We start from the raw sequence: 15,425 nt of genomic DNA on the forward strand, positions 1-15,425 counted from the left end.
GAGACTCATGGACCAAACACAGTAATTAAACACACACACACAAGCACTGAGTCCTAAGTGCTGTTCCTGGACTGAAATTAAGACCCACAGCCAACCTGCTTGATAGCCTCACTCTCTAGTGGCAGCAGAAGGTAATTATGGAAAGAAGGACCACCTGAACCCCAAGCTCACTGCTGCTGGATTCCCCGTCTCCTCTACTTCCCCCACCACTTGGCTAGAGCGAAGCGGATTCATTTTCCATCACTTCTCGTACATAGACCCATAACAAACCGGATAGTCATCCCATCAGAATAAAGAGGCAGGAATCAAAGTTGAAACCTGGCACACCGTTCGCTATAGAGCTCGGATATGATCCACCCTACCCCACACTTCTGGGAGTACTACAGCCCATTGAAGTAAATTTTATGAGACACAGCAGAATCCGCATTAAAGCAGTGAAGCTCAGCCATAAATCAGAATGACAGCATAAATCCAGTGAAGACTTGTGGGACCGAAATTTATACATCGATCACAGGGCCTCAGAAACTGCTCATCTTAAGCTCCCAACACTGCTCTGCCCCAGGAACTCACTTGATACAAACCCAATTTGAAACTTGTGCTTTTTTCAATGACTTCGCTGCTCCTGCTGTGGCTCCCCGGCTATTGTAGCACACGTTTGAAACAAATTTTGTTAATCTATTGAGTGGTTCTTAGATGGCTGCCGAAGAGCAGTGCAGTTTCTATTACCCCCACCCAAGCTTCACTGCTAATTCAAGACCCAAAGAGTTCAAATGATATCCCACTGAGACCAGGTGTCATGAGAATCTTTTCTTCGGAACAAATTGTTTCTACGAATTGTGTAGCCATGATTTCACAATCACACTGTTCTGTGTCTATGACGATTAAAAATTATGCATAACGGGTTAAATAAATAGTTAAAAGTGTCTTTGGAAAATGTGAAAGCTAATCTGCCATGACACCACAGAATATTCATGGTCCAAAAAGCTAGAGAGGATTAACAACTGTGTTCATCCAAATGGGTTTTCAACACTCAACTTTGTATTTTTCTATTGCAAAAATATAATCGGTTGCTTGGTGGACTATGCCATGGCTCTTGGTGGTTATTTAACAACTGCAACCGTTTTTACTGAAGGCACCAAACTAGGGGAGGTCTACTGGGAGAAGGACTGTTCCAAGCAGTTGCTGAGCTCCTCGTGAGTGAGACCAATGAAGGCTCAGAGACTTTAGCAACAGGAAGTGAAAGACAACTGGCCTCAGGAAGAGTTTACATGGAGCAAAGCCGCTTCACTCGCTGATCATGGACAGGTAGAGGATCATCAGATCCTCGAAAATACTAATTTACTCTCAAATATTATCAAGAGAAAACAACGAAAAAAAATCATAATAAAAGTGAATATTATTGTTCTTATAATGAACAACATTTATACAAGGAAAGGAAGAACCAGAATTATTCAGACTGGCAGGTGTGGAAGGCACATTATCTGTCATACTCATCAGTGAAAGAGTTAACGTTGTAAAAAACTGTTGTAACCTTTCCCACAGTAATATGATGCGCTCAGCTCCTGTAAGCCGAGTGTGGTTAGGCATTATTATTTGCAGGGCACTATGTATCCCACGTCAAAGAACAATCGCACTTCAACAGAGGAAAATTTATTTTCTGCTGGTGATGGAAGTGCCCCTGTCCTCAACCTCAGCTGCAGCAGAGATGGTATCAATTTCTTAATCTGTGAAATGTCAAGTGCCGGTCTCAAGGTCCAAAATGTAGGCTTTGCCCTACAGCACACCCCTGTGTTAGCCCCCTCAAAGCTGACAATAGCAAGTTTACACTCCTGAAGGCCACCTGGTGACACTACTGTGCCTTTAAGAAACCTATTTTAATCATGTTCTCTCCAGTTTTTTTTAAGCCAGCCTGGTGATTTTTGTTTCGATGCCATGCTGCCTGAGCCAGGGTCATATAATTGTTGCTGAAGCAATGTAATGGGCATCTTGTTTATTTTTAATCTGGGCCTCATGCAGTGTCCTGGAGTTTTATGACCCTTTTGGAATTGTTGGTTGAAGAATGACTGACAGGTCAGGTGCCTTTGGATAATCCACAGAAGAAATCCAAAGGTTTTCCTTTCATTTTGGCAGAAGCTGTTTGGACTGCAGGCTGAAAGCAGTGTATTTTGTCTCTCTCCCTGGTATTGACAATTCTGCTGTCGGTGGCTGGCTAGCTCGAAGCTAAGGGGAAGTAGTTTCTCTGTCTCTTGAGGTCTGCTGAAAGTTCCAGGGCCGGAAAGCCTCAGCATTTTGATTCAACATCCAAAGGAGTAATCCACAGCAGGGATTGGAAAGCTGCAAGGTCCAGCATCATGTGAGCATACTTGCTTTCTGTGCCAAGCCTGGAACATGTTTGTGGAGGTTGTTTAGCTTGGAACAGTAAATTTAGCTGTTAAGATTTATACAATGTTTTTGTAATTGGTAATTGGTAAAAATTATTGCTGATTTTTCTTATTTTAGTTCAATTGCATTCTTAAATAAACTTTGTTTCACTTGAATCATAGCAGGAGTGAACCATTGTATGCTTACCCGTGCCAAATTCAAAGTGAAATATTTATGGTCTGACTTCATAAAACGCCTTGGAGTTTCTGACCTGGATTAACACACTTGTTAATCTTCAATGGCCTGCAGGCTAACGCTATTACTGAACTTCAGTTGACTGCACTCTAACCCCAATCTTGACCGTAGTTGCCTGCACTCTGACACCACTGCTGGCCCATGTTCTGATGGCCAATCCTACTGTTGATCTACAACAGTCTGCATTCTGACCCCAAAGCTGAGACTCAGTCCCTTGCAGGCAGAACCCTGTATTGACCTGTGATCCCAGCTCATTTGATACCAGCAATTGGTTGAAATTGAGATTGTTGCAGCTGCCACAAGGAAGTGGAAGTGGTTCCATGCTCATGCTTGGCCCTGGCCATAAACCAGTCTGTGCTTCTCTTAAAGAACATTGTCAAGAGCAATAAAGCATGACAGACTCAAGAAGGACAGGAGGGGTGGAAGTGCAATCGTGCCCTTGAAGTCTCAAAGGTCATGAGGGGGCAATGCTTTCCAGAACAACATTTTTCTTTTAAATATGTATAAGTTTGTGGAGGGTGGGCATACTGTTTCCAATATGCGCAGCAAGTTTTCACTGCAACACAAATTCATTTTTTTTTACCTTGCATTCAAGGTGATGGAAGCATCAACAAAGGTGGAGGGGAGTTGGGTGGTTGGAGACAAGAGTAACGTTGATCCTTATTTTGTTATCCCCCATCAATTTCCTTTCGAATGCCTGTCACGGCTGAGTACCCAAGAGACTTTTCGGAATGGTAGTGATAGCCATGCAAAGTAAGTCTTTTCAAAAAAATGTAAAATAACGACACAAAAGAGGACGAACGATAAGAGGCAGAATAAACTCTGCACCTGTAAACATGACACGATTTTAGACTCAAGCGTATCATTATTTTATTTTTTTTGGTTCTTTTTCTTCATTTCTGTAAAGGTTAGAAGATACTGACCTTCAGGTCCCTGTGTACTATGTCATGTTGGTGAATATGATTAACACTGTCTAGAATCTGATGGATACAGTGACTGTAAAACAAAGCGGGACAAGGAGAGACAAGTGGGGGAAGGGGAGTGGTAAGGAGAGGGAGGGGGAGAACCATAGGACTAGTGAATGTTGTGGAAGTGAAGAGGAGAATTGTCACAGAGGAGGAAGAAACGGACAGCTTTTTTTGGCACAAGAGACATCCACGTGGTGTGAGCACAGCACCAGCTTACGTACACTGGCGACTCACACTTCTTTTGGCTTCAGGCCTCACACAGTTAAGCAAAAACATCAATCTACCAAGAACACACAGAGTGGAACCATTTTTAAGGTAATTTCTGACAGGTATGACTCTCATATTTTAAATACAAATATCAAGGCAGTTATCTTTAAACCAACTTGACTCTCTGCCACAAGACCTGGGTAAACATTCAATTTAAACCAGAACATTCAGTCACAACTCGGGGGTGGGGCCCCATGAAAGTTACACTCAGATTTACTTGCAGTGAAAACTGATTTTAATGGCGAAATGAAAGAGATTTTTGACCTTTTTTGAAAAATATTTTGCAACTATTTCTCCAATATTACCTTTCTTTATGCAGTATTTTTGCCCCGAAGAGCGGTGTTAGGGTTATCACAGACAGAGGAATTTATAATGGAAAAAGTATAAAGACCATTTACATGATGGACATTGCATGGGACTATGCGCTCGTGCCTTTTTTCCATGGTCCCTAACTTCCCTGGTTCCTTCACCAGAAGATAGCTGATGTAACTTGTGTACAGTTCAGTGGAAGATTAAATATTACATTAGAAGTCTTTGACACATTATTCCAGTCACACATTGTGGATAACAATCCCAGTTGGTGTTAAACAGCTAAATAATAAAACCACCCAAATGTTTTTAGACGTCACATCAAATTTTTCCTAAAAAGGTGGCTCTGACCGATTATAAACATCTTATTTGTGAACCGTACTTTTGGCCTGCACAGGTGTTTATATCATATAAGTTGCAGGGCAGCTCACAATTGGCGTCTAACACCACTGTTCAAAAGATACTTTGGATTGGGCCTTGCAAAGTGGCTGTTCTTGCAGTGGTGTCAGCCATGGCTCAGTTAGGCATACAGTCACCTTTGACTCAGGAGATTGTGGGTTCAAATCCCCCTGCAGACACTTAAACACAAAAATCCCAGCTGAGTGCTGCACCACTGGAGGTGCTGTCATTGGATGAGCCATTAAACCAAGGCCCCCAGCTCAGGTGGATGTAAAAGATCACACTGAACTATTCAGAGACCAGAAGGTGAATTCTCCCCATTGTCCTGGCCAATACTTATCCTTCAACCAACATCACTAGAACAGCTGGCCATTTTCACATTTGCTGTTTCTGCGAGATTGCTGTGTGCAAAATGTCTGTGTATACATTACAATGACCAGACTTCAAAGCTCTTCATTGTCTCTAAAGCAATTTGGCATGTCCCAGTGTCATGCAATTGCTACTTCAATGCAAGTCTTTCTTTTAATCTTTCTCGCACTTCTAACGTAAAAAAATATATAATTAGCCAAGGATGCTGCAGCACGCCTCGGCTTGACAATCAGAGAGTTGGGTCCCCGGCCGAGATATTCCCTTGGACCTACCCTGCATGCTTGCCCAGGGACAAGGGGGCTTGTTGCAGCCCTGTTGCTCTGGTAGTAATGAGTTGAAGGGACTGAGATTGAGGATTGGCCAAGAAGACTGAGGCATGACCCTGACTGGCGCAGGTCCTCCTCACCCACACGAGCACCTCAGGCTGTGGGACAGGAAACCGGAAAGTAAGGATGGCCAAAGCTTTAAATACAAGCCCATAAAAAATAAAGAAAGTCAGTATTTGTTGATGGGTTGTAAAAGCTGTGATTTACAACAATGATGATGGGGGAACACTTTATTTGAAATAAAATCCATTTAGCCTTTCTATCACCTCCAATGTAAAACAAAAGGCTATCTTGCTTTGCTCTGATTATTATAATTAAATGTTGAGGATCACTTGAGTGATGCAGTTTTGAAAAGGCCAAATTATACATTATTGTATTGGACCAGTGAGGCTAACGACCTACTTGTTTTTAAACAATGCCATATAACAAGATTTTAGCAAGTAACACAAAGTAGTGCTGTCGCCCTTGTACAAATTAAGTACAAGTCAATTATCACTGCTTCAGCCCACTTCCTTCACCTCTTGCTCATCACTAGCCGACGATTTGAAGCTTGGTCATGTGAGCAACCTTTCCATGAACCTGTGAATAATCACTTGGAAAAGATGAAATAGTGCAGTCACAGTCTGTAACCCATCAATTCATTCTGGTCCTTGCAGCCTGGGTACATTAGAACAACAACATGGGAAGAGAAGCTGTCTCTTACAGTGGTCCATTCCAAAAAGACATCCATTTAAATCTCCCCCATCACTGATAAGGGAGCAATGCACAGGCACAGTTTAACTTGATTATTTTTGACAGAATCAGTTCATTAACAAAGAACTCAACGTCTCTGAGCTATATCTTATCCCTGAATGGAAAATGAATAAACATTCACTAATTTGGGAAAGATGTGAAGGGTGCTGAGAGAATGTGACAACAAATGCCCATCAAATGTAATATAGAAGTGCAAAGGATTGAAATGTCATTTCAAGCACTGTGCTGAAAACTGAAGAAAAGGTGCAGGTAGTGGTTATCTCTCAGGGAGGGACACTGCACCTCACTGGATTAGCTCTGTTGGGATCGCTTCCTGCACGGGTTCGGACATAACTGAGCACGATTCCACCACTGTCAGGCACTGCAACCATCTCTAGATTGGCTTGGAAGATAATTCATTTCTAGATATTGCTAAGCTTTTTCATTGCACTGATAACTGAAGGTGACCCTCCTACACAAGGGAGGCCACAGCCAGGCGCCCCAAGGTGAGATATGTACGCGAGTGGGCATTCAACTAAGTAGATTAAGAATAAGATGCAAACATTTTCAACGTCTGGCCACAGGTCAACGTTGGAGATTGTGAATCCAGTGCCAGTTGAAGCGGGACTGTGAAGATTGTCTGAGATGGACAGATACAATTACCATGTCTGGATAGCAACAAAGTTAAACATCAAACCGCATTCTGCCATCTCCACAAACTACAAATCCCACCCTGGCAGAGCATTTGTGAAAGGTTCACTCTTCTCAATGCTCTTTCTGCTTTTATTTCCTCATTGCTAATTAAGACCATTTTGTGAATTACTTTGATTAAATGCAATAGCCAACTTACACAAGTGACCATGTCCCGAAACCAAACAGAGGGGGTTTAGATACACAAATTTTAAGAGAGTCAAGTATCAGAAATTACCTTACTCTTCCTCCCAAGTTCACTCACGATTAAAACAAAAATAAAATTCTTCTTTTTAATAACATTGGAAACATGAGGGGAAACAGGTACAGAAAACATTCACAAGTGAGGTAGGTCATCACAGATGTGAAGGTGTGCAAGCACAGTAAAATACACAAAGAAACAGCTTGAGGTGCAAAAAGAATGAGATTAAAATTATACAAGGAAAAGCTAATGTGTTGTATTACTGGATTTTTGAATACCTAGACCAATAGACTGAGAGCAAGAGAAACAGCCCATTTCCCCAATCTCACCAAACATTATACAAAGTTTAAGGGACCATCCACATGGTCAGTTTTCCTTGTGTAACACTTTTTGTAGAAAGATCTCTTTTCAGCCCCACCCAATTCCCAAGAGTAAAAAACATTTGCTAATAAGAAGCATTTCTCGAGAACTCAGCAGTTGGCGCGAGAGAAAATAGTGACCACAGTGGACAGTCCCTTACAGCAGTGATCCTGTTAACACAATTCAAACCAGCTTTAATTATCTTCCCCTCGGTTAGATTATACAGTTACACAGTGACCAAGGTGAGATAATCTCTTGCAATACTCCATTTTAAACAAGCAATGCAATGCATGATTCAACACATCCAGTGGAAACTTGTCGGAATAAATCAGAATCCTTTTATATTTCCCTGATTGATCAAAAGGGTAAACTACACATACTCTTAACTAAAATATATGCTCCATGAGACTCCCAAAGGGAATATTACAATACCAGGATGAATCCATTGTTAATATTTGGGAACAGTAATGCCTTTGATTATGTTGAAATATCTGAGGCAATTATGGCTTTTCTCAAGCTTAAAGAGAGGGAATGACATCACTCTACCCAAGTACTGTGTGATAGGTTACCCATCCCTTACCCCTAACTCTCCTCCAACTTTATCACTCCATCGTAGGTGCATCTCTGAACATTCCATTCTTGTTCCTAAACTGAAATATGTCATGCTACATGTCTTTCTTCTTTGCAGACTCCCTTATGTCAAAATCAAGAACAATCAACACAATATCCTGTTTAGCTTTTTTCCTGATGTGGAGATGCCGGCGGTAGTTTTTTTCCCCCAGGGCCTCAAAGTTAGGAAATATCTTTTTGGACAGGGTTCAGAATGGAGTGTGGGTTCGCATTCCGTGGCTATGTGCTAACCACAGTCTGAGAACACATACAATTGTTGCACTTCTTAAATGCTGAACAATTCATTTGCTTTTCTTTGTGAGCACTGTACTGGGAATGTTCAAGGGTTTCAACCCGACATGTCCATGCCCTAGAACAAAAACAGAAAATGCTGAAAAATCTCAGCAGGTCTGACAGCATCTATGGGGAGCCAACGTTTCGAGTCTAGATGACCCTTGTCAGAGCATCATCCAGACTTGAAACATTGGCTCTATTCTCTCCCCACAGAAGTCAGCTATGTAGGAGGAATTTCTTTACTGAGGGTTGTGAGAATTTGGCATTCAGTACCTTGGCTGTGAATATGTAATCTATGGGTATATTCAACTCCAGGATCGAGAGATTATTAGGCAACAAGGACTCTGAGATAGTGCGAAAAGGTGGAGTTGAGTAGAAGTTCAGTCATAACCTTACTGAACAGGCTCCAGTATCCATATTCCCGACTCCTACTCCTATTTCTTACATTCCCACATCTATTAGCAGTCCCTCTCTCCATTGACATGCAGGCTTTCAGAACCCAAGTGTACATACAGCTAACCACCACTCGATTTACTTTGGCCAGCTTAGTTGTGACTGTGGTGGTGAGTTGCACCAACTCAGTTTCTCCACTGAAAAACAAAGACCAAACATTCTTACTTGATTAATATGGTCACTGGGTTGAGGCAAAGGCAGCCCAAAGTTTACCACTGAGAAATTCAACCTGTAGCCTTGAAGAGCTCTGCTTTGTAAGAATGGTGGCAAGCAATTCCTGCTCACTAACTCAAGTCCATTATTCCAGGAAATTCTTGTGGACAGTAAATAATACTGCAATCCTCTTAGTTATCATTATGGAAAGATGATGATGACTTGATAAGTGATCTGCTTTCTGGTCGGAATCATTTACTTTTTTTTTCAGATTTTAAACATATAGACCTTGCAGAATGGCCTTGATATGGTGAACTGTCTCCCTCTTCGACAACTGATTTGTAATTTCTTTATCTCTTATTTTCTGATTTAAGCAAAATTACCAACCCTGGTCCCAAAATAAGATACATTGGTGAACCCTTGAGACTTCTGAGGGGCAGTTCCCAACCTACGAGTCTGAGGTGGGGTTGGGGTGGGGAAGTGGTCTGCACATGTACAACCCGCCTGCTTCTGAAACTTCAGTTCACTTGCCAGATCCACTCCCTGGACCCCCACCAATAGGACAGCTCCAAAAACAAGCCATGTACCAGCTACACCCAACACATACGCAAAATAACACCCTCTGAAACATGAGAAATGCAGAACAAAACACTTCTTGCAAAGGCCTGACCTGGGACATGGGACAAAACGTTGAATTATATAATGGTCCCAGAAAATGCAGGATGCACCCTGGAGGTAAGCAACTGAGCAGAAATGGTCCAGGCTTCAGGTCTGTTTTTGAACTTGCTCTGCAGTTGGCCATGAGCAGGACACTTTTCTTTATGGATTACCCGGGACAAAAGGGTAAAGCTGGCGTGTTTCAGGAAATCTCCATGCTCAAAAATAATAGGAGAAAAGATAAAGTAATAGTGGATTTTAATAAGATATGGAATGTAGGAGGGAGGAAAGGCTATGAGAAGGGCAAAGATATTCCCTCATGTGGAAAAGGCCTGGAGCACATCTCAAGGTTGACTGAGAATGAAGGAGGTACGTATTTGGAGCTCAGGAATGGGCAATGAACAGAATATACTTCATTAAAATGAGGAGTGTTATAAATGGGAATGAATGGAAGCTACAGGTTAGAGAGTTGAATGACTTGCTCTACAACTTTCCAATTTGTGGTGAATCAAGGAACTATTCTCTGAAGGTTTATCAGCTTTCAGGAGTGATATCTCAACATGGAGAAGTTTTGCACCCTTCCTTTCAGCTCTGACCAACAGCTCAGGCAGTCTCTACTCAAATGTTTCGACTCACCTGTGCAAAAAACAAACAACAATTCAGCTTGTGTGATATCACCCAGAAACCAAGTGTATCACAATTCCAAAAGATCTCTCTCTCACCTTCTCCCCAGTGACTCAGTAGTAGGTTTTGAGCAATCTTGCCTTTCAATAATCAGTTGCAGTTTGTTTTTTTGTTCAAGGCGACCAACAAAAAAATGATGAACTTACTGGAACTTCCTTAATGTTCAAGGCCTACAGCCGGCTGTTCTTTAAATGCCCATCTACCATGACAATTTCCCCAAAAACCCCGCTGGGCATATTGTGCTTTTTCTTAACTAGTGCTTTAACAGGATCACTGCTGTATGATCAAAGATTACAAAAGAAAGTGCAATTTGTTCTACAGACATCATGGCTTTTCTCTTTTCTTCAATTTGGTTCTGTTGGTACGAAATATGTATGCCCATATTGTGGGGGACTGGAGAAAATGGCTATCCAGTCAACAGTGCATGACACATCACACCTAGAAATTGGATTCAGCACATCAGCAGAATTACATCTTCTGAGTCATGACTTCAGCACCAGGTTTTTGAAGTTGAAAGCTAAATTTTGCCGTCACCACCGCACTTCCCCCCTCTTATTGTCCCAAATAAAGTCTCATATTTCTCATTCTGCTACTGGCCACAGCCAGTTGTAAGATCCTGACACCAGTGTGGCTCTTACTTACATGAGAACACAAGGCTGTGTGAATTATGAAATTTGTTAGATATTTTTGTAGCATTTGTGGCCAACTGCAGACATCCTTTGCAGTGTTTACAAATCAGATCTATTGCAATGATGACTGTTATACAGATAGTGCATGAAACATACTTTGATGCAGAAGACCAGTTTACATTATGCTGATCGGTGGGAATCTGAAAACTAGAGGTGTAGTAGTTCAGTGATGGGACTCAGCAACGTGTGGTGGCTACTTGTTCATCTCATCTGCACCATCCCCAACTGAGATATTTCTGGTTGATTGAGGAGGACTGACAATTACCGGTTGCCACATTAATGGTCCTCTGGCCATACACTGGAGGGCAGGGATTGGAAGAAGCTGCAGAAACAAGTGGGCGTCCAAAGGAGTTGTCGCTGTGCAGCTGATTGGCAGTGGAATACTCGACTGAGGATAAAAGATAAGGTGCAAGCAGCATTCTGCTGAATGAAACCTCGCATAATCCAGTCTAGTTGAGCCATTTTTGTACTCAATGGTACAGATTGTGATTGACTGCTTCGACTGATGTCAGATTTGGGACTCAGATCCAACCCTAACGTTGAAATTGGACTTGAACTCATTGCAGTATCTCACCTCAACTGGCTTCAGTCAGTACAGAGGGAAGACAACCTCTCGTACCAGTTATTGATGGAGTCACAGTTAGTGGAGGAGTGGGCTCATAAATTTAAAATTAATTCAAAACATAAATGGGGAGTTTGAAAATTTATCATTTGAAGTCTAAAGAGAATAAGTAATTTCACAAATGGTTGATGCTATTGACTAAAGACAGATCTGATGCAGTTTGTACTTTGAAAGGTTTGATAGGCTGGATGGGCTCCCATTTGTTGAAATTTCTACATGTGCTTGGCTCAGTTTCTCTCCCTTGGTTTCTTTTATTCCCTGAAGTGCTCTTTCCTGTCTTGTAACTCCTCCACACGGTAACGAGGGATTCTCTCTGGGATTACCATTAAATGTTGAGTTCAATCTATTTGAAGAGGTGCAAAGGGGCAGCACGTTGAATCATGCAGCTCAACTGGGACACAAACCAGCAAAGCAAAAAAAGCAAGTAGAACACAGCCAGGTGGAGGTTTCTCCGACATGTGAACAGTGCTATGAAGGTGTTATCTGGGGCACATTTTCACTTTGGCTGGATTGACATTTGACACTATGCCCAATTTCCATCTGCTGGGTATCAAAAAAGGTAAACGCAGTACCAATCTGCTGCCACCCTGCGTAAACAGTGAATACTCCCCCTGTAGTGAGTGTAATTGATAGGGTCAAAGTGTTTCATATCAGACATCCATTCTAAGTGTCAGCATCAAATTGTATTCCCACAACAGCATGAGTGAGGTGGTGCTTAGCCAATTGCAAAGTGATCCCTTTGAAACAGCCAGACATAAATAGCCATGATGTCTGATGTACAGAACGTAGGTGACACTTAGGCGCAACCCGAAGACTTCACTCACAGTTGGCTAAAAGGTGATTGATGAAACGGCTTACCTTGCATCTGCTTCACTGTAATATTCTCTGGCTACAATATCTTCAAATAGCTCTCCCCCAGTAACCCTGCAGATGAAGGAAGTAATTATTAAGCTTATACATAGATAGAGCACTTAACCATTCCTGTTCTTATATCAGTTGATATATTGTGTCCAATTCTGGCCACCACACTTTAGTCGGGATGTCAAGGTCCTCGAATGGGCGCCGAGTAGATAATATTGCAGATGCTGGAAATCTGTAATAGAAAGGAAACATTAGTCCTGTTTCTCTCTTCACAGATGGTTCCCAGGCCTGCTAGGTATGTTTAGTGCTTTTACCTTAGATACCCTAAGGTGAGAGATTTCTGTTACATGGACAAACTAAAGAAGTTTTGATTGCTCTACTTAAGGACAGGGATGGTAAAGAGGAGGAATTAATAGAGGTGTTCAAAATCATGCAGTGTTTTGCGAAGACAAGAGAAGAAGCTGTTTCCACTGACAGGAAAGTCAGTAACCAGACCCTTGCTCAATAGGTCATTCTCTGAGCATTAATTCAGGACATTGAGCACCAATGGCTGTTAACTGAGAGGGACATGACAGCAAAGGTCATGACAGTCCTTGTCAATCAGGGTGGTCTCCTTATATAGTTTCTTTGCATCAGTCTTCAATGCTGACGGTGATGCTATGTTACCAATAACATGTTGAAGAGCTGATGTTAAAACTAAACCTGTAAAAGTAAATACGGATGAAGTTTTGACGAGAATTAGTGATTTCTAAACAGATCGGGCTGCCAGTTGTTGATGGCCTGCATCCACAGGTGCTCCATGAGCCACTTGTTATTAAACAAGGGGGAGCAGGTTTAGGACTGCTGGCTGGGGTCCAGCAGTTATTAAACAGCTGGCTGGGGTCCAGCATCACTATCACTGACTGTAAAGAAGCCGATGTGTAACCAATACTTACAAAGAGTAACATTTTCAAACTCAGGAAACTGTAGGCCCAGTTGTTTGACTTTGCTTTCAAGAAAGAATCATCTTACACACCCAACTTTACAGAGAAGGAATTGTTAAGAGTATTATCACACGCTTCTGGGCTTGTCTCACCAAGCCCAATGAACCTTGAAGAACTTTCAAAGTTAGTGGATAATGGAAATCCAATCGACATTGCCAATTAAGACTTTCAAGAAGCCAAGCACAAGACTCTTTGATTTGGCAGGTTCCTGAATGGATAGGTACCTTGTTTCATTCCTGTAGACCATAGTGGTTTATATTTGTTATGTAGGGAGAGCACTAACTAATGGGAAACACACAGATAATTATCAGGGGTCTTGCTCTCAACTATCAGTGGGTAAAAGCAAATGAGAAGTTGTTCGCAAGCTTCCTGACGATGTAAAGGTATGTTAGGGCCTTAAACAGAGAAGAGAATGTAGGTAGATCTGTGTGCCATAGGGGAATGGGCTTCTACTAACCGATGGCATTGAATACAGATCAATACACAGAGATACAATTGGATTGGAGAAACTCCAAGTATATGTACACTATGGAAGATTTCTGTGTGGGAGATAATCCAGAGGTTATTATGCACAAATCACTGTCTCAAATCAATGCAGCAAGTGAATTTTAAAAGCAAAGAGGATCACGATGCACAACCAGAGTAATAAAATAGAACACATTGGAAGAGGTCTAAATCAGGCCATGTGCAGAATATTGCAATTTTGGTCTCCTCTTATGGAATGACACATGGAGGCCCTAGAATAAGTTTAGGGGACAGGATAAGAACATAAGAACTAGGAGCAGGAGTAGGCCATCTGGCCCCTCGGGCCTGCTCCGCCATTCAATAAGATCATGGCTGATCTTTTCGTGGACTTAGCTCCACTTACTCGTCCGCTCCTTTACTGTTCAAAAATTTATCTATCCTTGCCTTAAAAACATTCAATGAGGTAGTCTCAACTGCTTCACTGGGCAGGGAATTCCAGATTCACAACCCTTTGGGTGAAGAACTTCCTCCTCAACTCAGTCCTAAACCTGCTCCCCCTTATTTTGAGGCCATGCCTCCTAGTTCTGGTTTCACCTGCCAGTGGAAACAACTTCCCTGCTTCTATCTTATCTATTCCCTTTCATAATCTTCTGTTTCTACAAGATCTCCCCTAGTTCTAGTTTCACCTGTCTGTGGAAGCAACCTCCCTGCTTCCATCTTATCTATTCTCTTCATAATCTTCTGTTTCTGTAAGATCTCCCTTCATTCTTCTGAATTCCAATGAGTAGTGTCCCAGTCTACTCAGTCTGTCCTCATAACCCAATCCTCTCAACTCCGTAGTTAACCTAGTGAATCTTCTCTGCACCCGCTCCAATGCCAGTATATCCTTTCTCAAGTAAGGAGACCAAAACTGTACACAGTACCCCAGGTGTGGCCTCACCAGCACCCCATACAGCTGCAACATAACCTTGCTGTTTTTAAACTCCATCCCTCTAGCAATGAAGGACAAAATTCCATTTGCCTTCTTAATTACCTGCTGCACCTGCAAACCAACATTTTGTGTTCATGCACAAGGACACCCAGGTCCCTCTGCACAGCAGCATGCTGCAATTTTTTATCATTTAAATCATAGTCCATTTTGCTGTTATTCGTACCAAAATGGATGACCTCACATTTACCAACATTGTACTCCATCTGCCAGACCTTTTCCCACACTATCTAAATCCCTTTGCAGATTTTCAGCATCCTCTGCACATTTTGCTCTGCCACTCATTTAAGTGTCACCTACAAATTTTAACACACTACACTTGGTCCCCAACTCCAAATTATCTATGTAAATTGTAAACAATTGCGGTCCCAACACTGATCCCTGAGGCACACAACTAGTCACTGATCGCCAACCAGAAGAACACCCATTTACCCCCACTCTTCGCTTTCTGTTAGTTAACCGATCCTCTATCCATGCTAATACATTACCTGTAACGCCGTGCATCTTTACCTTATGCAGCAGCCTTTTGTGTGGTACATAATTTGTCAAATAACTTCTGGAAATCCAGATACACCACATAGACTTAGAATGCTGAGGCTTTCTACTTTGGAAAATACTAAACAACAAGATTACTTTAAAAATCTCAATTAAACAGAATATGAGGCTTGGTTCTAGTGTATAGGTGACTTGATCGACATACTTTCCTGAGAACCAAGGGACATGACTTTG

At 41.9% G+C, this 15,425-nt stretch overlaps 1 protein-coding gene across 50 annotated transcripts in view; it reads right to left on the minus strand.

Annotated features, from left to right (window-relative positions):
- Window positions 1-15,425, minus strand: part of LOC144510121 (calcium/calmodulin-dependent protein kinase type II subunit beta) — a 268,446-nt gene that overhangs the window by 107,657 nt on the left and 145,364 nt on the right. For 45 of the 50 annotated variants that reach the window (XM_078239439.1, XM_078239470.1, XM_078239471.1 and 42 more), the window contains exons 5-6: window positions 12,258-12,323; window positions 3,540-3,612 (exon numbers count right to left, since the gene is read on the minus strand). In XM_078239439.1, the coding sequence (XP_078095565.1) occupies window positions 3,540-3,612; window positions 12,258-12,323 (139 nt within the window). The remainder of the gene's footprint in view (window positions 1-3,539; window positions 3,613-12,257; window positions 12,324-15,425) is intronic. The other 5 variants (XM_078239437.1, XM_078239429.1, XM_078239423.1 and 2 more) reach the window with 1 other exon arrangement.

This window comes from Mustelus asterias, chromosome 22 (assembly GCF_964213995.1).
Source record: "Mustelus asterias chromosome 22, sMusAst1.hap1.1, whole genome shotgun sequence".
Lineage (NCBI taxonomy): Eukaryota > Metazoa > Chordata > Chondrichthyes > Carcharhiniformes > Triakidae > Mustelus > Mustelus asterias.